Source organism: Phaethon lepturus, unplaced genomic scaffold (assembly GCF_000687285.1).
Source record: "Phaethon lepturus isolate BGI_N335 unplaced genomic scaffold, ASM68728v1 scaffold4491, whole genome shotgun sequence".
Classification (NCBI taxonomy): Eukaryota; Metazoa; Chordata; class Aves; order Phaethontiformes; family Phaethontidae; genus Phaethon; species Phaethon lepturus.
This window is the reverse complement of record NW_010518344.1, coordinates 136,110-151,229: the sequence shown is the minus strand read 5'-3', so window position 1 is coordinate 151,229 and position 15,120 is coordinate 136,110. Positions and strand designations below refer to the sequence as shown.

The window sequence follows — 15,120 nt, the reverse complement described above, 5'->3', positions numbered from 1 at the left end:
GGGAAAGAATGACTTTTGCTAGCTGGATTAAATTAAAATGTCTGTTTACAGAACAAGTTATTGTTTTATTACAAACACTTGAAATACACAGAACTGTTATCAAATATAACTTGCATGAGTCCAGACTGGAAGCAAGAAACAGCATCCAATCTATGTAGATCAATAGGGTTCAGTATGAGAGTCAATTAAACGTTCAGGCCCTGCATTTGTATCAGGAATGTGTCTTTTAATTCTGGCAGTTAGTTGAACTCTCATATTTATAAATCTGAAAATGCTTAAGCTTCAATCAAACCTAAAGGATGACAAATGCATAAAATGAATTGATTAATATTTTTATTATTTGGGTATAGAAGAAGTTTGTATTCACCAATAACCAGCTGCTCTTCTGTTACTAATCCTGTTGTGTAGGTGTAATAATGTGTGAAACATGATCTGGAGTTTATATTTAAAGAGATTTTTGAGGGTGTAGAGGGAGGAGAAGATACGGGACCAAAGTGTGTTTTGTACTCATTCTCTTCACAGTTGTGGAAGAATCTTTTGAACAAGTTGAAAATAATTTAGCTTATTGCATCAATTCAAGTTTTTTTTACTATTTATAATTTACTCAAGTTTTAAACTGGGTTGAAATGCAAGATGACTTGAATAAATTAATAAAAATGAGGTCCAAGGCTTGAATAATCATAGATATTATTGTTAGTTATAGGTTGCTTGCCATAGCTTTATAAATGTAGCTTCAGGTTAACTCAGATTTTGCTGTGGAACTCTTGAATCTTCTACTTTACAAGACAACTCAAATGAGAATGAAGATTTTTCTGCTTCTGTTTTTTATTTTGTGACCTTTGATTTGAAGTAATTATACAATTCTGTTAATGTCTTCAAAAGTTCTCACTCACATTTCACAGCAGAAAAAACTAATACCTCAAATATATTTACTTATTCATTAGGTGACTACTGTCTTAGTTTAATTTCTGTGGCTTTTATGTTTTTTTCATATGTTGTCCCACAGAATGAATAAACTACTGATCAAGATGTTCTTTCAGATTTCTTATGTAAGTTTTTGTAGCCAGTGAATTTTCTATTGGAGTGAGATATTCCATAACAAGTAAACAAAATTGTTTGTTAAACTGTGACTCACCGAAACATATTTTGTCAGTGTGACCTCTTTAGATGTGTTCATGCTGACAGTGAATTATGTGAAAAAGCTTCATGTTACTTTGTTTCTGTTCCTGAGGCTTTGTATCAAAAATGTATGGCTCTTTACTGCACAGTTTAGAATGAGAAATGCCTTTGTGATTCCTTTCTCTATTGTAGGGTACCTAAGTATTAATGAAGGATGTAATACTAGTAACTCTGTTCTGATATTTTGCTTTTGATTTTTCTGAGTTGTATAATCAACATACAGCATGGCACTTAGAGACAACATACCTTAAGAAATGGCAGTGGTTAATAATTTCACTTTCATTGGCTGAGGATTGTTTTTGGTTGGGTTTTTTTGTTTCTTTTAATGCATGTATAATCCATGCAGATAATAATTTTCTTATACCAGTGGGTCTAGAAATCATTTGTAGGCCGTTTGTTTTAGAGAATGTCTTCAGATCTCTGGCTGAATGGAAATTGTCTAACAAGTCAGTAGTGAGTTAAGTGTTGGGATGATGGAATTTAAGAAAACTAAATCCACTGAACATTATGAGAAGTGGAAGGATTTTATGATGACTTGTTTAGTGTGGGGTGGGAATTGGTAAACATGTATAATATCACAAAGATGTTTGCATACTGCAGCATCTACAGTATGAATGCATGTCTCTCTACTACTTTAGCATTAACTGTATTCTCTTCCTGTCTTTTTTTTTTTTGTTTTCCTTTTTAAAGGTTGCAACAAACTTTCCTGTAAGGATGTACCGGTATCATCACAAACAAGTACTTTGTACCTTTCCATAATAGTAAAGTAATTGGATGTTTCAGTCAGCAGGTATTTCCCTGCCTCTTACAACTCCTCAGGATGGATATTTTTGAGATGCATCCAAGCAGTGTGTGGAATCCTTTGATTTGTGTTTGAGGTGTGAACCACGTCTGAAAGATCTGCTAAAAGGATAAGGAGGAACCTCTATGGGTAACCCTTGGCTGGAAGCAATTACTGGTCAACCATGGTAAAACTTGCCAACCCTCTTTATACGGAGTGGATTCTTGAAGCTATACAAAAAGTTAAAAAGCAAAAGCAAAGGCCTTCTGAAGAGAGAATATGTCATGCTGTTTGTGCTTCCCACGGATTAGATAAGAAGACTGTTTCGGAACAGTTGGAACTTAGTGTTCAAGATGGTTCGATTCTTAAAGTTACCAACAAAGGCCTTGCATCCTACAAGGACCCGGATAATCCTGGACGGTTTTCATCTGTTAAACCTGGCACTATTCCTAAATCTGTTAAGGGATCTAGAGGAGCTTGTAATGAGCTTCGTAATGTGGATTGGAATAAACTCTTGAGAAGAGCAATTGAAGGGCTTCAAGAACCAAATGGCTCCTCCCTGAAAAACATAGAGAAGTATTTGAGAAGTCAAAATGACCTAGCAAATATTTTCAACAATCCTGCCTTTCAGCAGAGGTTGCGTCTGGGGGCCAAACGTGCTGTGAACAATGGGAGATTACTGAAGGATGGACCTCAGTATAGAGTGAATTATGGCAGTTTGGAAAGCAAAGGAGCTCCAAAATACTCAAGCGCTTTCCCAGCTTCTCTTCCACCTGTCAGCCTTCTACCCCATGAAAAAGACCAGGTAAACCTGAAAAATGAGAGCAAATGTAGCAATGCAAAAATTATTCTTGTTGTTCCTTATTTTTGCATTAGGTAAATAAACAATGATTCCTCTTGTTCTTTATTTACCTGTTTAAATGTATATAAGTGAGGATGCCTGTCAGAGATCCATGCAGAATCAATTCTGATAAAGGAATTTGACTTAGCTGCCTATGTCCTGCCATTCTGTGTTGGATAGTTTGCTCTTTGGATTTTCAGTAGATAAACAGAGCAGCGGGGAAGAGTACAGCTGAATGCTCTCTTCTAGGTCTGAGACTGTTCTTTCTTGCCTGGCAGACTGGTGTTGCTGAAATCTGCAATGTGATTTGATTGTGGCATTTTACCTTCGTTTTACGTCTGGACATACTGATTTTCTTGTAGTTTGAATACCACCTGAAATACTACCAGTAGAACTCTTTATGTATAAGACTGTTAGGATTACTATTTTTAAAGATATTTGGATGTAGATACTTAGCTTTAAAACTACAGTTAATAGAAGCTGGAATTAATATAAATATTCTAGGAATATAAGTGAAGGTTTCAGAGTGATAAATTGAGCTAAACTGCAGAATCCTCCTCCTGTTTCAGTTTTGTTGGACTTCCTACATGGGTTTATTTTTGCTATTACTTGGGCCTTGTTTTCACATTAATTATTCACAGGGTTTAAGCCTTGAGGGACATGGGGGTGTCAGTTAGTGTTTTGGTATGAAAGGATAGCGTCAAAGACGTGTTTGTAGGCATTCTTTGATCATTCCCCATTAATTATGGTGAAGTGTGTTTTGAATTTTCAGTGTTCTTGGGGGGGCAAAAAAAAGCTACCTGTTATACTTAACTTGGGTTACTTGGAATATTTGTAAGTCGGTGGTTTGTGGTGTTTGTGGTTTGTTTTTTTTTTTTCCCCTCAATTTTCAGTGGTAAAGTTTAGTGGCAGGTTTTTTGGCATGGAATAACCCATACAACTTTGCTATTGTAGAGGTGCCATTAGTGTCTCCTAGAAACTGCATGATAGTTTTCCCTCACCTTTTTCCTTCAGCTGATTGTAAGGTGCTGGAGGATAGAAAGTGTTTGTCTTGCAAATATGTAGTGAAGTCTACAAGAACAGTTGTTTGTGGAACTTGTCAGAGGTGACAGTACAAATGTTGGTAGCTGTAGGTTGATTTTTGTGAACTTCTCTATGAATAGATGTTAAATATGATTGCTTTTATATGTGGACATCTATTTCTGTCAGATTTGACTTCTCTGGTATCTGAAGGATGCATGGAACTTCACGCTCAATAATCAGAATGGAAATTCAGAAGTGTTGCTTACTGTGCAATTACTGCTGTAGCCATACGCTATAAAGATTTAATTACTTGTAGTGATAAAGCTGTCTGTTTAAGTAGTTTCAGAGATTCTTCTGTAATTCTGATACTGAAGTGGCATGAAAAATTTGAAGGCTGGAGTACTGAGCAACCAAAACAGTTTAATACTATGCTGTTTCACATGAATTCTGTGGAAACAAAAATCTCCCTTGTTAGACTACTTACTGGGACTGGCATCCCTTGCAGAGAATGTTAGTTGGGTCATGGTGCTGAAAAAGCCATTACTGCCATACTAAAATAGTGGTATAAGGATGAATCTGTCTTTTAGAAGTTAGCCAAACAAATCTGTTCTCTAGCAAGTGCTTTGGCAAGAAATAAGCTTTCATTTGGGTGCCTCAATTAGCAGTGTGACTTGCATGTTTAAAAACTGTTCGGCATACACTTTTTCCTGGCAAAAATAGTTTTGCTGTGAGGCTGGTGAATTGATAGTTGCATATCAGTGTAGTGCACTGCTTAGTTGTACTAGTTGTGGCATGGATTACTGGGCAAATTTAATGTAGACTTGGTTTGGATATGGGATTTTTTTCTGGTCTTCCAGCTGTCTGGCTTTAAATACACTTAAAGGACAGTTCTGAAAGTAACTGTAAATAGGTGTCTGTTACTGGGATGCAACTGCATGTTCATTTGAAATCGATGGTAATTTATGAATGAGCAGAATGGCACTGCAGGAAAACTATTGGGCTCTTTTTATTGGAAGTATGTATGTAGCAGTATGGGGCATGTCAAGATTATTTATTGAATTGTATACAATAAAATGTAGCCAACTGGCATCTCTGAGGAATGCTAGTCGTTAGAGAGATGGGTGTATTTTAAAGTTTCTTCGGCTGTTTATATACCTAGCACAAGTAAGAGCTGTTTTTTTGCTTGAGTGGCTCTCTTTGGGTTTTTTGTTTTCAAATACTAGAGATGAAGTTCAAGTATCTCTTCTGTTGACTTTCCTTGAGGAGAAGAAAGAACAGGAGGATGTGCAGAAATCTGTTTAGATAACTGTGGAAGTTTTGAGTAATTTTGAGTTTTTTAACGCATAACTAACATCCCCTCAGGATGAGGCAGTTTAAAAGATTTAGTGCATTAGAAGTGCATCAGGGCTTTCTCCTTGGCAATCTGAACTTTCACACTCATAGTACCAGATGCAGACTCTGAACTTTTCCTGGGTGAGTACAAGGTGAGCAGAAGAGGTATAGTACTGCCTGTGCATGTTTCTTCTGTTGTTTTTGTTCTGGTGTGGGTTTCTTTGGTTTTTTTTCCTTCTCCACCCTCCACTTCCCCCCTTCCCGAAGGTATCAGGGTGTCTAGTGCACTGAGGAGATGGATACAGTTGCAATGCAGTGCCACTGAAGTTCGTTTTGCAGACCTGGAGCCTTGACTGTATTATGAGGGTGTTGAGTGTTTTGCCTTCAATTAAATACTTAGGTGGAAGTGCTAAATTTTCCCCTTGGTGGTGACGATATGGAGCTGCTTTTCTTGTCTTCGTATCAGTTGGGTGATCCCATGAAACTAGAGACAGTCCCCTCATTTCATTACATGTAGCAATAGCTGCAGTTACAGCAATATAGCTTGCATTGCCACGTTTCTTCTTGTTATGCTTCCTTCCAGGCCTATAGATCTGTGTAAAAATGGTATGTTTCCTTCAAGTGTTACCCTGATTCTTCTGGATTTGGGCAAAGGTGTGCCAACTCTGAGTTACAGGAAGAGGAAGTATGCAGCACAGCTGCTTGACTCAACTCTTCCTCCACCCCTTTCCATTCTGTAGTGTGTGTGGTGTTGCATTTTTGCTTCTGTATGAAGAGATGCAAGCACAAGGCTCATAGGAAGGACAGATTCCATTGGAAGATAGTAGCTGTCATCAGCTGTACGGTGTCTAGGCTGTACATTGTATAAAGTGTAACGAGTAGTATAAATTACATTTCAAAAGGACATCACAGTTATCCTAAGCATTCTGGTTAAATTAAGGTAGATGCTTACTTGATGTGGACAGGTAACTTGAATCAAAATATTTCAAAATATGCCTATTTTAAAGTGTTAAACAGGTATGTTAAAGGAACTGACCAGCCTCCAGCCAGAGGTGCAGCCTCCTTAACAATGAAGGGAAACTGAAAACAGTGGTATCCTTTAGGATGAAGACATGTAATTTTTTTTCTTTCCTGCAAATAAAAAACAAAAACCATATACGCAAGAAAACAGAAAGAAGAGGAAATTTGTTGCTCAGTAATTTGATCTCCTGCACTTCACTATATTGCAGCGCATAGTTAGTTTTAACAATTTAACTACTCTTATGTGTTCTTCTTTATGTTCAGACTATCTTGCATGGATATCTTCTCTCTTGCGCTTCACACCTTCTCTCACCCAGCATCTTCTGAAAAGGGATGTACGAGTGTGTTAATCAGAAAATGCAATGTAAAAACTGATAACATAGTGGGAAAGGGTGTGAACAGAGAGAAAAATCAACCTGAACATGTCGAGTGATACTTAGCTCTTCCATAAGCTTTTGATGTGTTAAGATACACTTCAGGAAATGCAGCAGTAAAGTGGTATTTAAAAGTTATGGTGAGTCTTTAAGTGACTGTTTAATTTATCTTCAGTGGTGTCAGTTGCAGAATGGCAATATTTGTGCTGTTTTCTGTGCTTGTGTGCTGTGTTGTTTCTTGTTTTCCTTGTCACTTGGAGGTTCTGCAGTTTGGGAACTACATGAAACCTATTAGGCCTTAGGAGTTAGCCATCTCCTGAGCACAAAAGCTGTGTGAATACAAACCCAAAGGAGCAGATGTTTGTAGGCTGTAGACAGCTCTTTACTTACTTTTAAACATAACTTGAAAGGATAAATACTGCTTTAAAAGGTGAAGAGGCAATGGCCATTGTAACATTTTCAGAGGACTGTGGGAACGTGTAGTATATCTCAGTAGTCACATCTTTGCTATGTTCAGCATAATTACTACTTGGAGGATTTAGAGTATACTCTGAAAGATGCAGTGCAAATTGAGATGACTTGATCCATACTGTGTTCTCTTCGTTCTCTTGAACACTCTGTTGAACAGCTCAGCAACTGTATTAATAGTTGTTTCCATCTGAGTCTTGGCATGGAAAATTTTTATTAACCTCCCTTTCACTTCCAGTTTGTCTTTCTAAGCTGACTTTCATGCAAAAACAAACTTGTTTTATTTTTCATAATCTGAACTCCTGTCTAATTTTGTTTTCACTGGCCTACGTACATTTAGGTTTTCAAAGTGTAACTTGGCATGGGTTGAGTTTCAGTTTTCTGGTATGTAGCTTGTGCCAGTGCAGACACTGGGTGTTCCTCCTTCTGTCTTTCAGGCAAAGGGCCAATCTATAGAGAATTGCTTTTTTGGCATGCAGGCTCCTCCCTGCTCAGTTTTTCAGCTTCCTGCCTTCCTGTGGGTAGGCAACAAGAGAGTGTTGGCTGAGACTTTTTTTGCTTGCTGTACTTCGTTCCTTCTGGCCTCTAGACTTTCCACTGTGCAGAAACAGAAAAGTTAGGCAGAAGGGAAGTGCTACACAATGTATCTTACAGATTTACACATCAGAGGATGTTTGTAATGCCTGACTTTGGATCTGGCTTTACGTGGAGTCTGAGCACCAAAATACGGTGACATAACTTTCTGTAAGAGAGTGCCTGCAGTGCTACAGTTGAGGAGACTGTAGAAAAGGGTATGAAAAGAGAAATCTAGGCTTGACCTTTGACAGTCCACAAAATACTATTGTACAGAGACAACCTGTGTTTCTCTCTTCGTAACATTTTCATGGTGACGAAAGACTGAGGAATGTTAGCGTTATTTGACGAACACTAACTCTTATATGTTTGTGCTTCTCATTATCTCAATTCACAAGATACCTTAATTTCCTGGAAGGGTAGCCTGCACCTCAGTGCCTGTACCTCTTGTCCTTGGAGTTCTGGGATGATTGTTAGGTGCTGCTACTCTCTTTCATTTCTCTGCTGTCCCTGTAGCTCCTGAAGTACCAACTCCATGTGTAAGCCAAGTGAACACTTACAAATGGATCCTATTCACACTTGAGATACTGGAGCTTATCAGAAATTGAAGAATGACTTATCCCATCTTTTGAGCATTTAAAACAGAAGTGGGAAAGTCTTGTCATTCCATATCGTGGAGAAGCAGCTCGTGTCACTGTAGATATGTCAGGTTTTTTGGGCTTTTTTGTATTTTAAGATTCAGCACATTTGGATCAAAGAAGCATGCTTGTAAAAGTTTTCTTGAATTGCATGGTGGGAGGGAAATTAAGTTAGATTGGTCTGCTCCTTTGTAAGGTGGGGCAGGGGGGAGCTTGGGTTCTGAGTTCTGATGTCAGTGATTTAGTTTCAGCAAACAGGTCAGCTCTTTGCAGTTTCTGATAGAACTATTAAGGAAGACCCTACTCATCCTTTTTTTTCCAAGCTGAATATTTGGGAACATAGTTCTGCATGGTGTGCTCATGATTCTTGTTTACTGCAAGGCATAATTCCAAACCTTATACTGCAAGCTGTTTAATCCTAAGGCCTGCTAAAATTTGATTCTCTTGGTAGTTACTCTTCAAAATTAATTTTTGTGATGTACTGTGGCGAGTCCTATATTGAAACTGACAGCAGTGAGTTAAAGAAATCCTGTGTAGTTCTAGCAGTTCTGTTTGCATTCGTTCATCTGTGCTATTTTCTGTGAACTCTTCTGTCTTAACTGGGAGTGACATTTCATTCCTAAACTACAGTTAGAGGTTTTACTCTTCACATTTTTCCTCCAAGATTAATTTTTCTGCAACTACTCAGTTCATGGATATCTCCTTTGTCAAGATTCCTTCTAGCATACAGGAATAGCAGAAGCCTGCCTTGGATATAAGGGTAACGCATTTGTTAGTGCTGTATCCTTACCTGCCTGAAGTGTCCTTTCCTCTTCTATTTACAATAATAGTGATAGTCTTGACTCTTGGGTGTTTTTCCTGTGGCAGCTGAAATGTGGTAACAATTCTATCTTATTTCTTGGTGTTGCAGGAACCCTATTATAAAACAGGTGATGAAAAGTCTTGATAACTTGCAGTTGAGTCTGTCTACTATTTTTTGACAGATGATTTTTTTATCAAGAAAGATCCCCAGGTGTAGATGAACTGCTAATCAATTGTAGCTTTCCAGTTTGGTGGTTGGAAATGGCAAAAGACTGTCACTTCTAAAAGAATTTCCATCTAGCATTGAGAAGAGAATTACTCAGTTGGTGTAAAAGTCTTCTTTACAACTTTGAATCCATTTATGGTCCTATTAGCACCTTCTTTAAAAGGGCAACTCTCTTCTCTGTATTCAGGACTATATTTGCCTGGGTGTAAGGACAGACCCATAGTTCCTATGACTGTGAGGGCATGTTTCAAGTCAGGACACTAGACTTTCTGGAACCAAATGGTGGGGCTTGCTGTTGTTTACTGGAACAACACTCTTAAGGACTCAGATTGTGGCTGTAGAATTTTGAGAATGATGCATGTCAACTCAGGCACCACTTAGCTGACAGATCCACTGCTGTCCTTTCTGGTTACCTGGTAAGAGACAGACTAACTTTTAAACTAGTATGATTTCCTTCGGTTGCAGAATCACTTGTGTGTTTTTGTTGTTGTGTTTCCCTGTCTGCTTCTATGCCTCCTCACTGAGGGAAATTATGACTGGTGTCACTTAGATGATTTTTTTTTTTTTTGGTGTGGTTTGTATGTGGGGTTTTTCTTTTTGCTTTTGGGTTGTGTGTGGGTTTTTTTTTTTTCCCCTCTCCAGGTTCTTGCAGAAGAGCTTGAAGTTTTGAATTTGCAGGCACAGCCAGCTGCCTTAGGATATGAATGATGTTAGATAATGAGAAAGTCCTTGGACAGGGGGGCTGCAGACTTGTAAACTGTCAACTCTTGTGTCTTGTCTCTGCAGTGATAGATACACATATGCAGGAACTTTTGGCTTTCTCAAGTGTTTTGGCTCCAGGGGCAAAGTCTCGTTTATCTCCCCTTGCGGTTGTGGTGGTACAGCCCATCAGATACCAACTAATGCAGTACTAGGTGGAGCAGGCTTGAGACTTCTGGTCTTAATTACAAGCAGGACCTTGGCACAGGAGAAAAGCTGTGTATGATCTCAGCAAAGCTGTCTGGGAGGCATGGCTGATGTTTCTTCATCTAGGAAGAATCCTTAGTAGAAGTAGGGGATAGCATAAGCTCTGATAAGTTTACCACACATTTTCCACATGCTCTCCAGCATTTAATTTGGTCACCAGTGGTGTTTTGAAGTTGTCTTCAATTTCAGAGCTCTGTTTTTTCCAAAATGGTGAAAATGACTGACTGTAGTCTTAGGAATTAATTTTTATGTAATGTCTATGTATCCATGGCAACATTAACTAGAGTGTTTGCAGTTGGCTCAATAAGAGACAACTGTCAGTGGCACCAGTGTTTCAGACATTGAGTAGACATTGTTCTTAACTAATGAATAAGCAGTTACAAGTAACAGTTGAAAGGAGTATGGTCAAGATAAAATCATCATAGAAGTGTAGAATTTTTTTTATCTTTGTGTGGGACTGTTGTGTTAAAGCACCTCTTTCAATACTGTCTATTGGGTGATTATAGTGAAGATGGAAACTGCTATTTCTTAGATGGCAAAAGAATGGGCGGTAACTGACACAAGTTGCAGCAAGGGAAATTCCAAATAGATGAAAGAGAAAATCCTTTCTCGTGAGGATGGAGAGTCATGGAACAGAGGCTTGGAGTGACTGTGGAATCTCCAACCTCAGAGGTGGTCAGAGCTTGACTAGGCAACAACCTGAGCAACCTGGGCGAACATTTGAGTCCGGTCTTGTTTTGAGTGGTAGGTTGGGATGTATAGCTGCAGAGGTTTTTCCCAGTCTAAAGTATTCCATTTCAACTTGAATTTAAAATAAAACTTGACTAATAAAACAGACAGTATAGTTTCTTTATGCAAGACTATGATGATGAAGATTTGCAGACAGCTGCATCAAATAGCCAAAGTGTAAGCTAAAGAAGTTTCAAGAGGGATAGAAGCTTCCCCTGGAAAAACATTGCTGGAGAATTCACAGAGTGTTTATTTTTTGGTTTTTGTTGTTAAAGTTTCTTTCGTAAGTGCATTTTTGCATGTGTTGCTTTCAAAATAACAGAAATCAGGACGTTCACTTTCTTGGGAGTCTCTGAAATCTGGAAATATAAGAACTTAAAGTCACTGAACATTTAGCTTTATATACCAGATCCAGGAGGCTGGGTCTGAAGCCTGCTAGGCTTCATTTAAATTCCACCATTATGTTCTGTGGATACCTTATCTGGCACTGCTTGCAGAACTGTTGTCCTTCATATTGATCTGTAAGAATGTGAGTAACGCCTAATTTACAAGTACTGTGGATGCACTAAAGGGCTTAGCATTAGTGGTTAATAAGCAGTAGTTAGCAAAGGGGTTATACAAAAATACAGGTAGAATAATGAAAAAGACAGCGTTTGATAAGCCTAAAAAAATTCTCAAGACCAAAATGATCTCCGTTATAATCACTGAACTTAATAGTAGTTAGTTAGCAAGTTCTATGCTTATAAAGGCTGTATCCCTCCCTTCTGTTCCTGATTGAAAAGATACTTAGCTTTCATTTCCTACTTGGTTTTTTCTCTTGTCCTCTGAACACTAGCATACCTGCTGCAGGAGTCAGGTTAGCAAGAGTATCTTAGTGGTAGAGGGAGAGGACAGTGTATTGTCTCTTGCAAGTAAGTATTTGGTTATCATTCAGTTTATAAATACACACATGGAGGTTTATGTAATAAACAATGGGCTTATACATAAAAGTGGTATTTTCTCATCTGAATATTCTTGCTCTGCCTTGAACTGTCCAGCTGTCTTCTGTTCCCTCTTTATCCAGTTACGAAAACTGAATGTTACTGAAAACTTGTTAATGCTGTTTTACAAATATTAATGCATCTTTAATATTGGGAAGTTGTATAGTAAACCCAATTGCTATTTATTTTTGTGTTTGGTACACATTCTGCTGATTTAGCAAAGCAGACTTTCTTTCAGATGTTTCAGCTGTTTTCTGAAAGTCTAAGAATTATAGATAAACTAGTCAAGAAATGAGTGGAGAACCAATCACAGGGTAGATTCTCAAGTTAGATAGCAGCACATGCTAAATGCATACAGAATGGTCTGTTACTGTGCTTGTATATACATATGTTTAATTACATGAGAAAGTATGGGAGCTCATAGAGTCTTAGAAACCAATGACGACGACTTCTGTGGCCATTTTAACAAATACCTCTTGTTGAGTTACTTGACATGCAAAGATATTTTACCCTACATAAAACATGGAATGCAGTACCTGTTTAAAAAAATAATAATAAAGAAAAATCCTGGCTTTAGCTAGTCCTTCTGCTTTACATTAATAAAAAACTATTCAAGAACTAGGAATCTGAAAGCATGAGTTCTGTTCTGGGCTTTGCCACTTGGAATTTATGTGGGGATGGGCAGTTGTTTTTACTTTATGCATTTGTGCACTGCATTTTAAAAACCATTGAGTAGCTGCTCATCTTGCAGGCATGTTTTCAGCTTTTCATTAGAGAGTTAGTCTCTTTCAGATCTGAACATGAGATAGATGGTAGGAGTCTTTTATTTGGAATAATAAACCACTGGAGGAATCTTCCCCTGTGTTCCCAACTTACTGTACCACTCTGAATTCAAGATGGTACCTCAATTCTGCCTGTGAATTTAAGGAAATAATTGCGGCTGCTATTCAGCTCAGGATTGACAGATTTTGGTTTGTGTCTGCTAGAAGGTACTAATGGTGGGAGAGGGATGTAGTGAAATTTTATTTGATACCTCTTTTTCTCATGGATATCTCTGGCTTCAGTAAGACTTAACCTTAACTAACATGTTTATTAGGCACCTTCAGCCTGTTACGGGGAAGATATTGATAACTTTCAGAGTTAGACTAGAAATAAACTATTTATCTGTTTTTATGTTAATAAACCTGCTGGACTTGACTTTAAGAAAATTACTTAGACAGCTGGCAGTTCTATTCTTAAGAAAACAAAACAAAAGCTGGATCTTCAGGCTTCATTGTGTGAACATGCCATGTTTAATTTTCTGTATGTAGTTCTAAATGGAACTGCCCACAATCAGCTAACATGAAACTGAATCTTAATGATTTATATTGTTTCTTTTTCAGTGTTGTGTTTTGGTGTATTTTGTAGGGACCTTTGAAAGATTTGATTTCTTGAGAAGAGCTACTAATATAGCTAATTTTTTTTATATATATATATGTCTACTAATATAACTAATATTTCCTGATCTCTGGTGGTAAAATTCTAATTTGCTTGATGTTTTGCTATTACAAGTGAGTTTTGCTAAAATAAGTGATTTTTAAATTTTCTTAGGAGTTTTATATGGAATTTACTTGTAGAGCTTGATGCCTTAAAATTTTCTATTTTAACTTAAGAGTTAGTTAAGGTATATGTATCTTAGTGTTTTTAATTGGAAAAGAGAACAAAAGAAACTTTCTTACCCCTGTGTAGCAGGGAAGGGAATCCTAAAATAGTTTTACTAGCTAAAGTAGTTTTAGCCTTGAATCTTATTTTGCTTTTCCTCTCAAAAATATTTATCTTAGTTTTTATCAGACTTGTCTCTTACTGTTCAATTTCTGACAACAGCCTTAATAGCCAGTTCTTTCCTTTTCCCACAACACATGCATTTTGTTTACTTCACTGTTACTGATACCATTGTGAGGCCAGCAGCTTTAAATAAGGTTACCTTTTGTCTTTTATATGCATAGCTATAATGAATCCCATTGTTACTGCTTTCTTAATACATGACAAGTTGACTTTTTTCTTCTTTTTAAGTATGTATTTAATAGATTTTACCAATTAGAGTAGACATCTGTTTGGAGATCAGTGGCAATCAAAATCACTTATGAAGAAATTGTTGGCTCATGATGCATCTAAAATATTTCTGGAAGCTCAGCTTCTTTTAGCTGTTGCTAAGAGATAAATTTTCATTGACATGAGGGATGTGAGGACATGTCAGCATGCTACCAGTTGTTTTATAGGCAGTTAGCTCTGCCGCCTTGCAGATGGTTGGAAAACTCTTCGTAGTGGGTAAATGTGTGCTGATTATCTCACTGAATTAAGGTAACCTTTTGTCATTCATTGAATTCTGCAGACCAGGCACTGAGCAGCTGCTCTGCTGTTGAATTCTGGATTTAGTGAACACAAAGACTATTCTAAAAGGTATTTAGTCCTGTTCCAGGTACTGAGAATTGGACCACTAAGAATTTTTTTAAATTTAATACTACCTTCAGTGTGTTAGTAATCAGGGCAATCCAATAAGACATTATCCTCACCATTTTGAGTAAACTGTATTTTTCCAACTTTGTCACCATAACTTTGGAAGTAGGTCAGAAAGAGATTACAAAGAGCTGTTGTTTTTTCTTCCCTCCTACTTCTCTCCCTCAGCCTTTCTTAAAGTGGTGCAAAGGGAAGTAACTCTTGTTTCTGTCTGCTGATTTTCGTATTATTAAAATTTTGGGTTGGTGCTTGGTTCTTGTTGTTGTGTGTGGGGTTTTTTGTTTGATTTGTTTTGTTTTGGTGGGTTTTTTTTGGTAGTGTTTTTGTGTGTGTTTGTTTTCCTCCCAGGAAGTCTGATTTTATAGTAGCTCATGTGGCAAATATCACTTAAAACTAGTTCATAGTTTATTGATGAGACTTGCCTCAAAAACAGTTTAAGCAATCTGACAATTATGAAGTTCATAAATACATCTGTTTATTTTAGATTACAATTCTGAATGCACCTCATCTATTGGGGGTATATTTAAAGGTGATAGTTCACTGTCACATTAAAACTTGCCTGTAAACTTGTTTCCCCAACTGTTTTGAAAACAAATCAGTAGGCAAAATTAGGTTTTCTAATAGGTTGCTTTTATTAAAGACTGTTTTCAAGATTTAAATAAAATATTTCATTTCTAGAACAATTTTAGAAAG

The 15,120-nt window shown here is 37.3% G+C and overlaps 1 protein-coding gene across 1 annotated transcript in view; it reads left to right on the top strand.

Moving 5' to 3' along the window:
* Nucleotides 1-1,887: 1,887 nt before the first annotated feature.
* KAT6B (K(lysine) acetyltransferase 6B) overlaps nt 1,888-15,120 on the top strand; it is a 110,691-nt gene continuing 97,458 nt past the window's right edge. Inside the window, exon 1 of the mRNA XM_010296697.1 lies at nt 1,888-2,765. Coding sequence (XP_010294999.1) covers nt 2,145-2,765 — 621 coding nt within the window. The 5' untranslated portion in view covers nt 1,888-2,144. The remainder of the gene's footprint in view (nt 2,766-15,120) is intronic.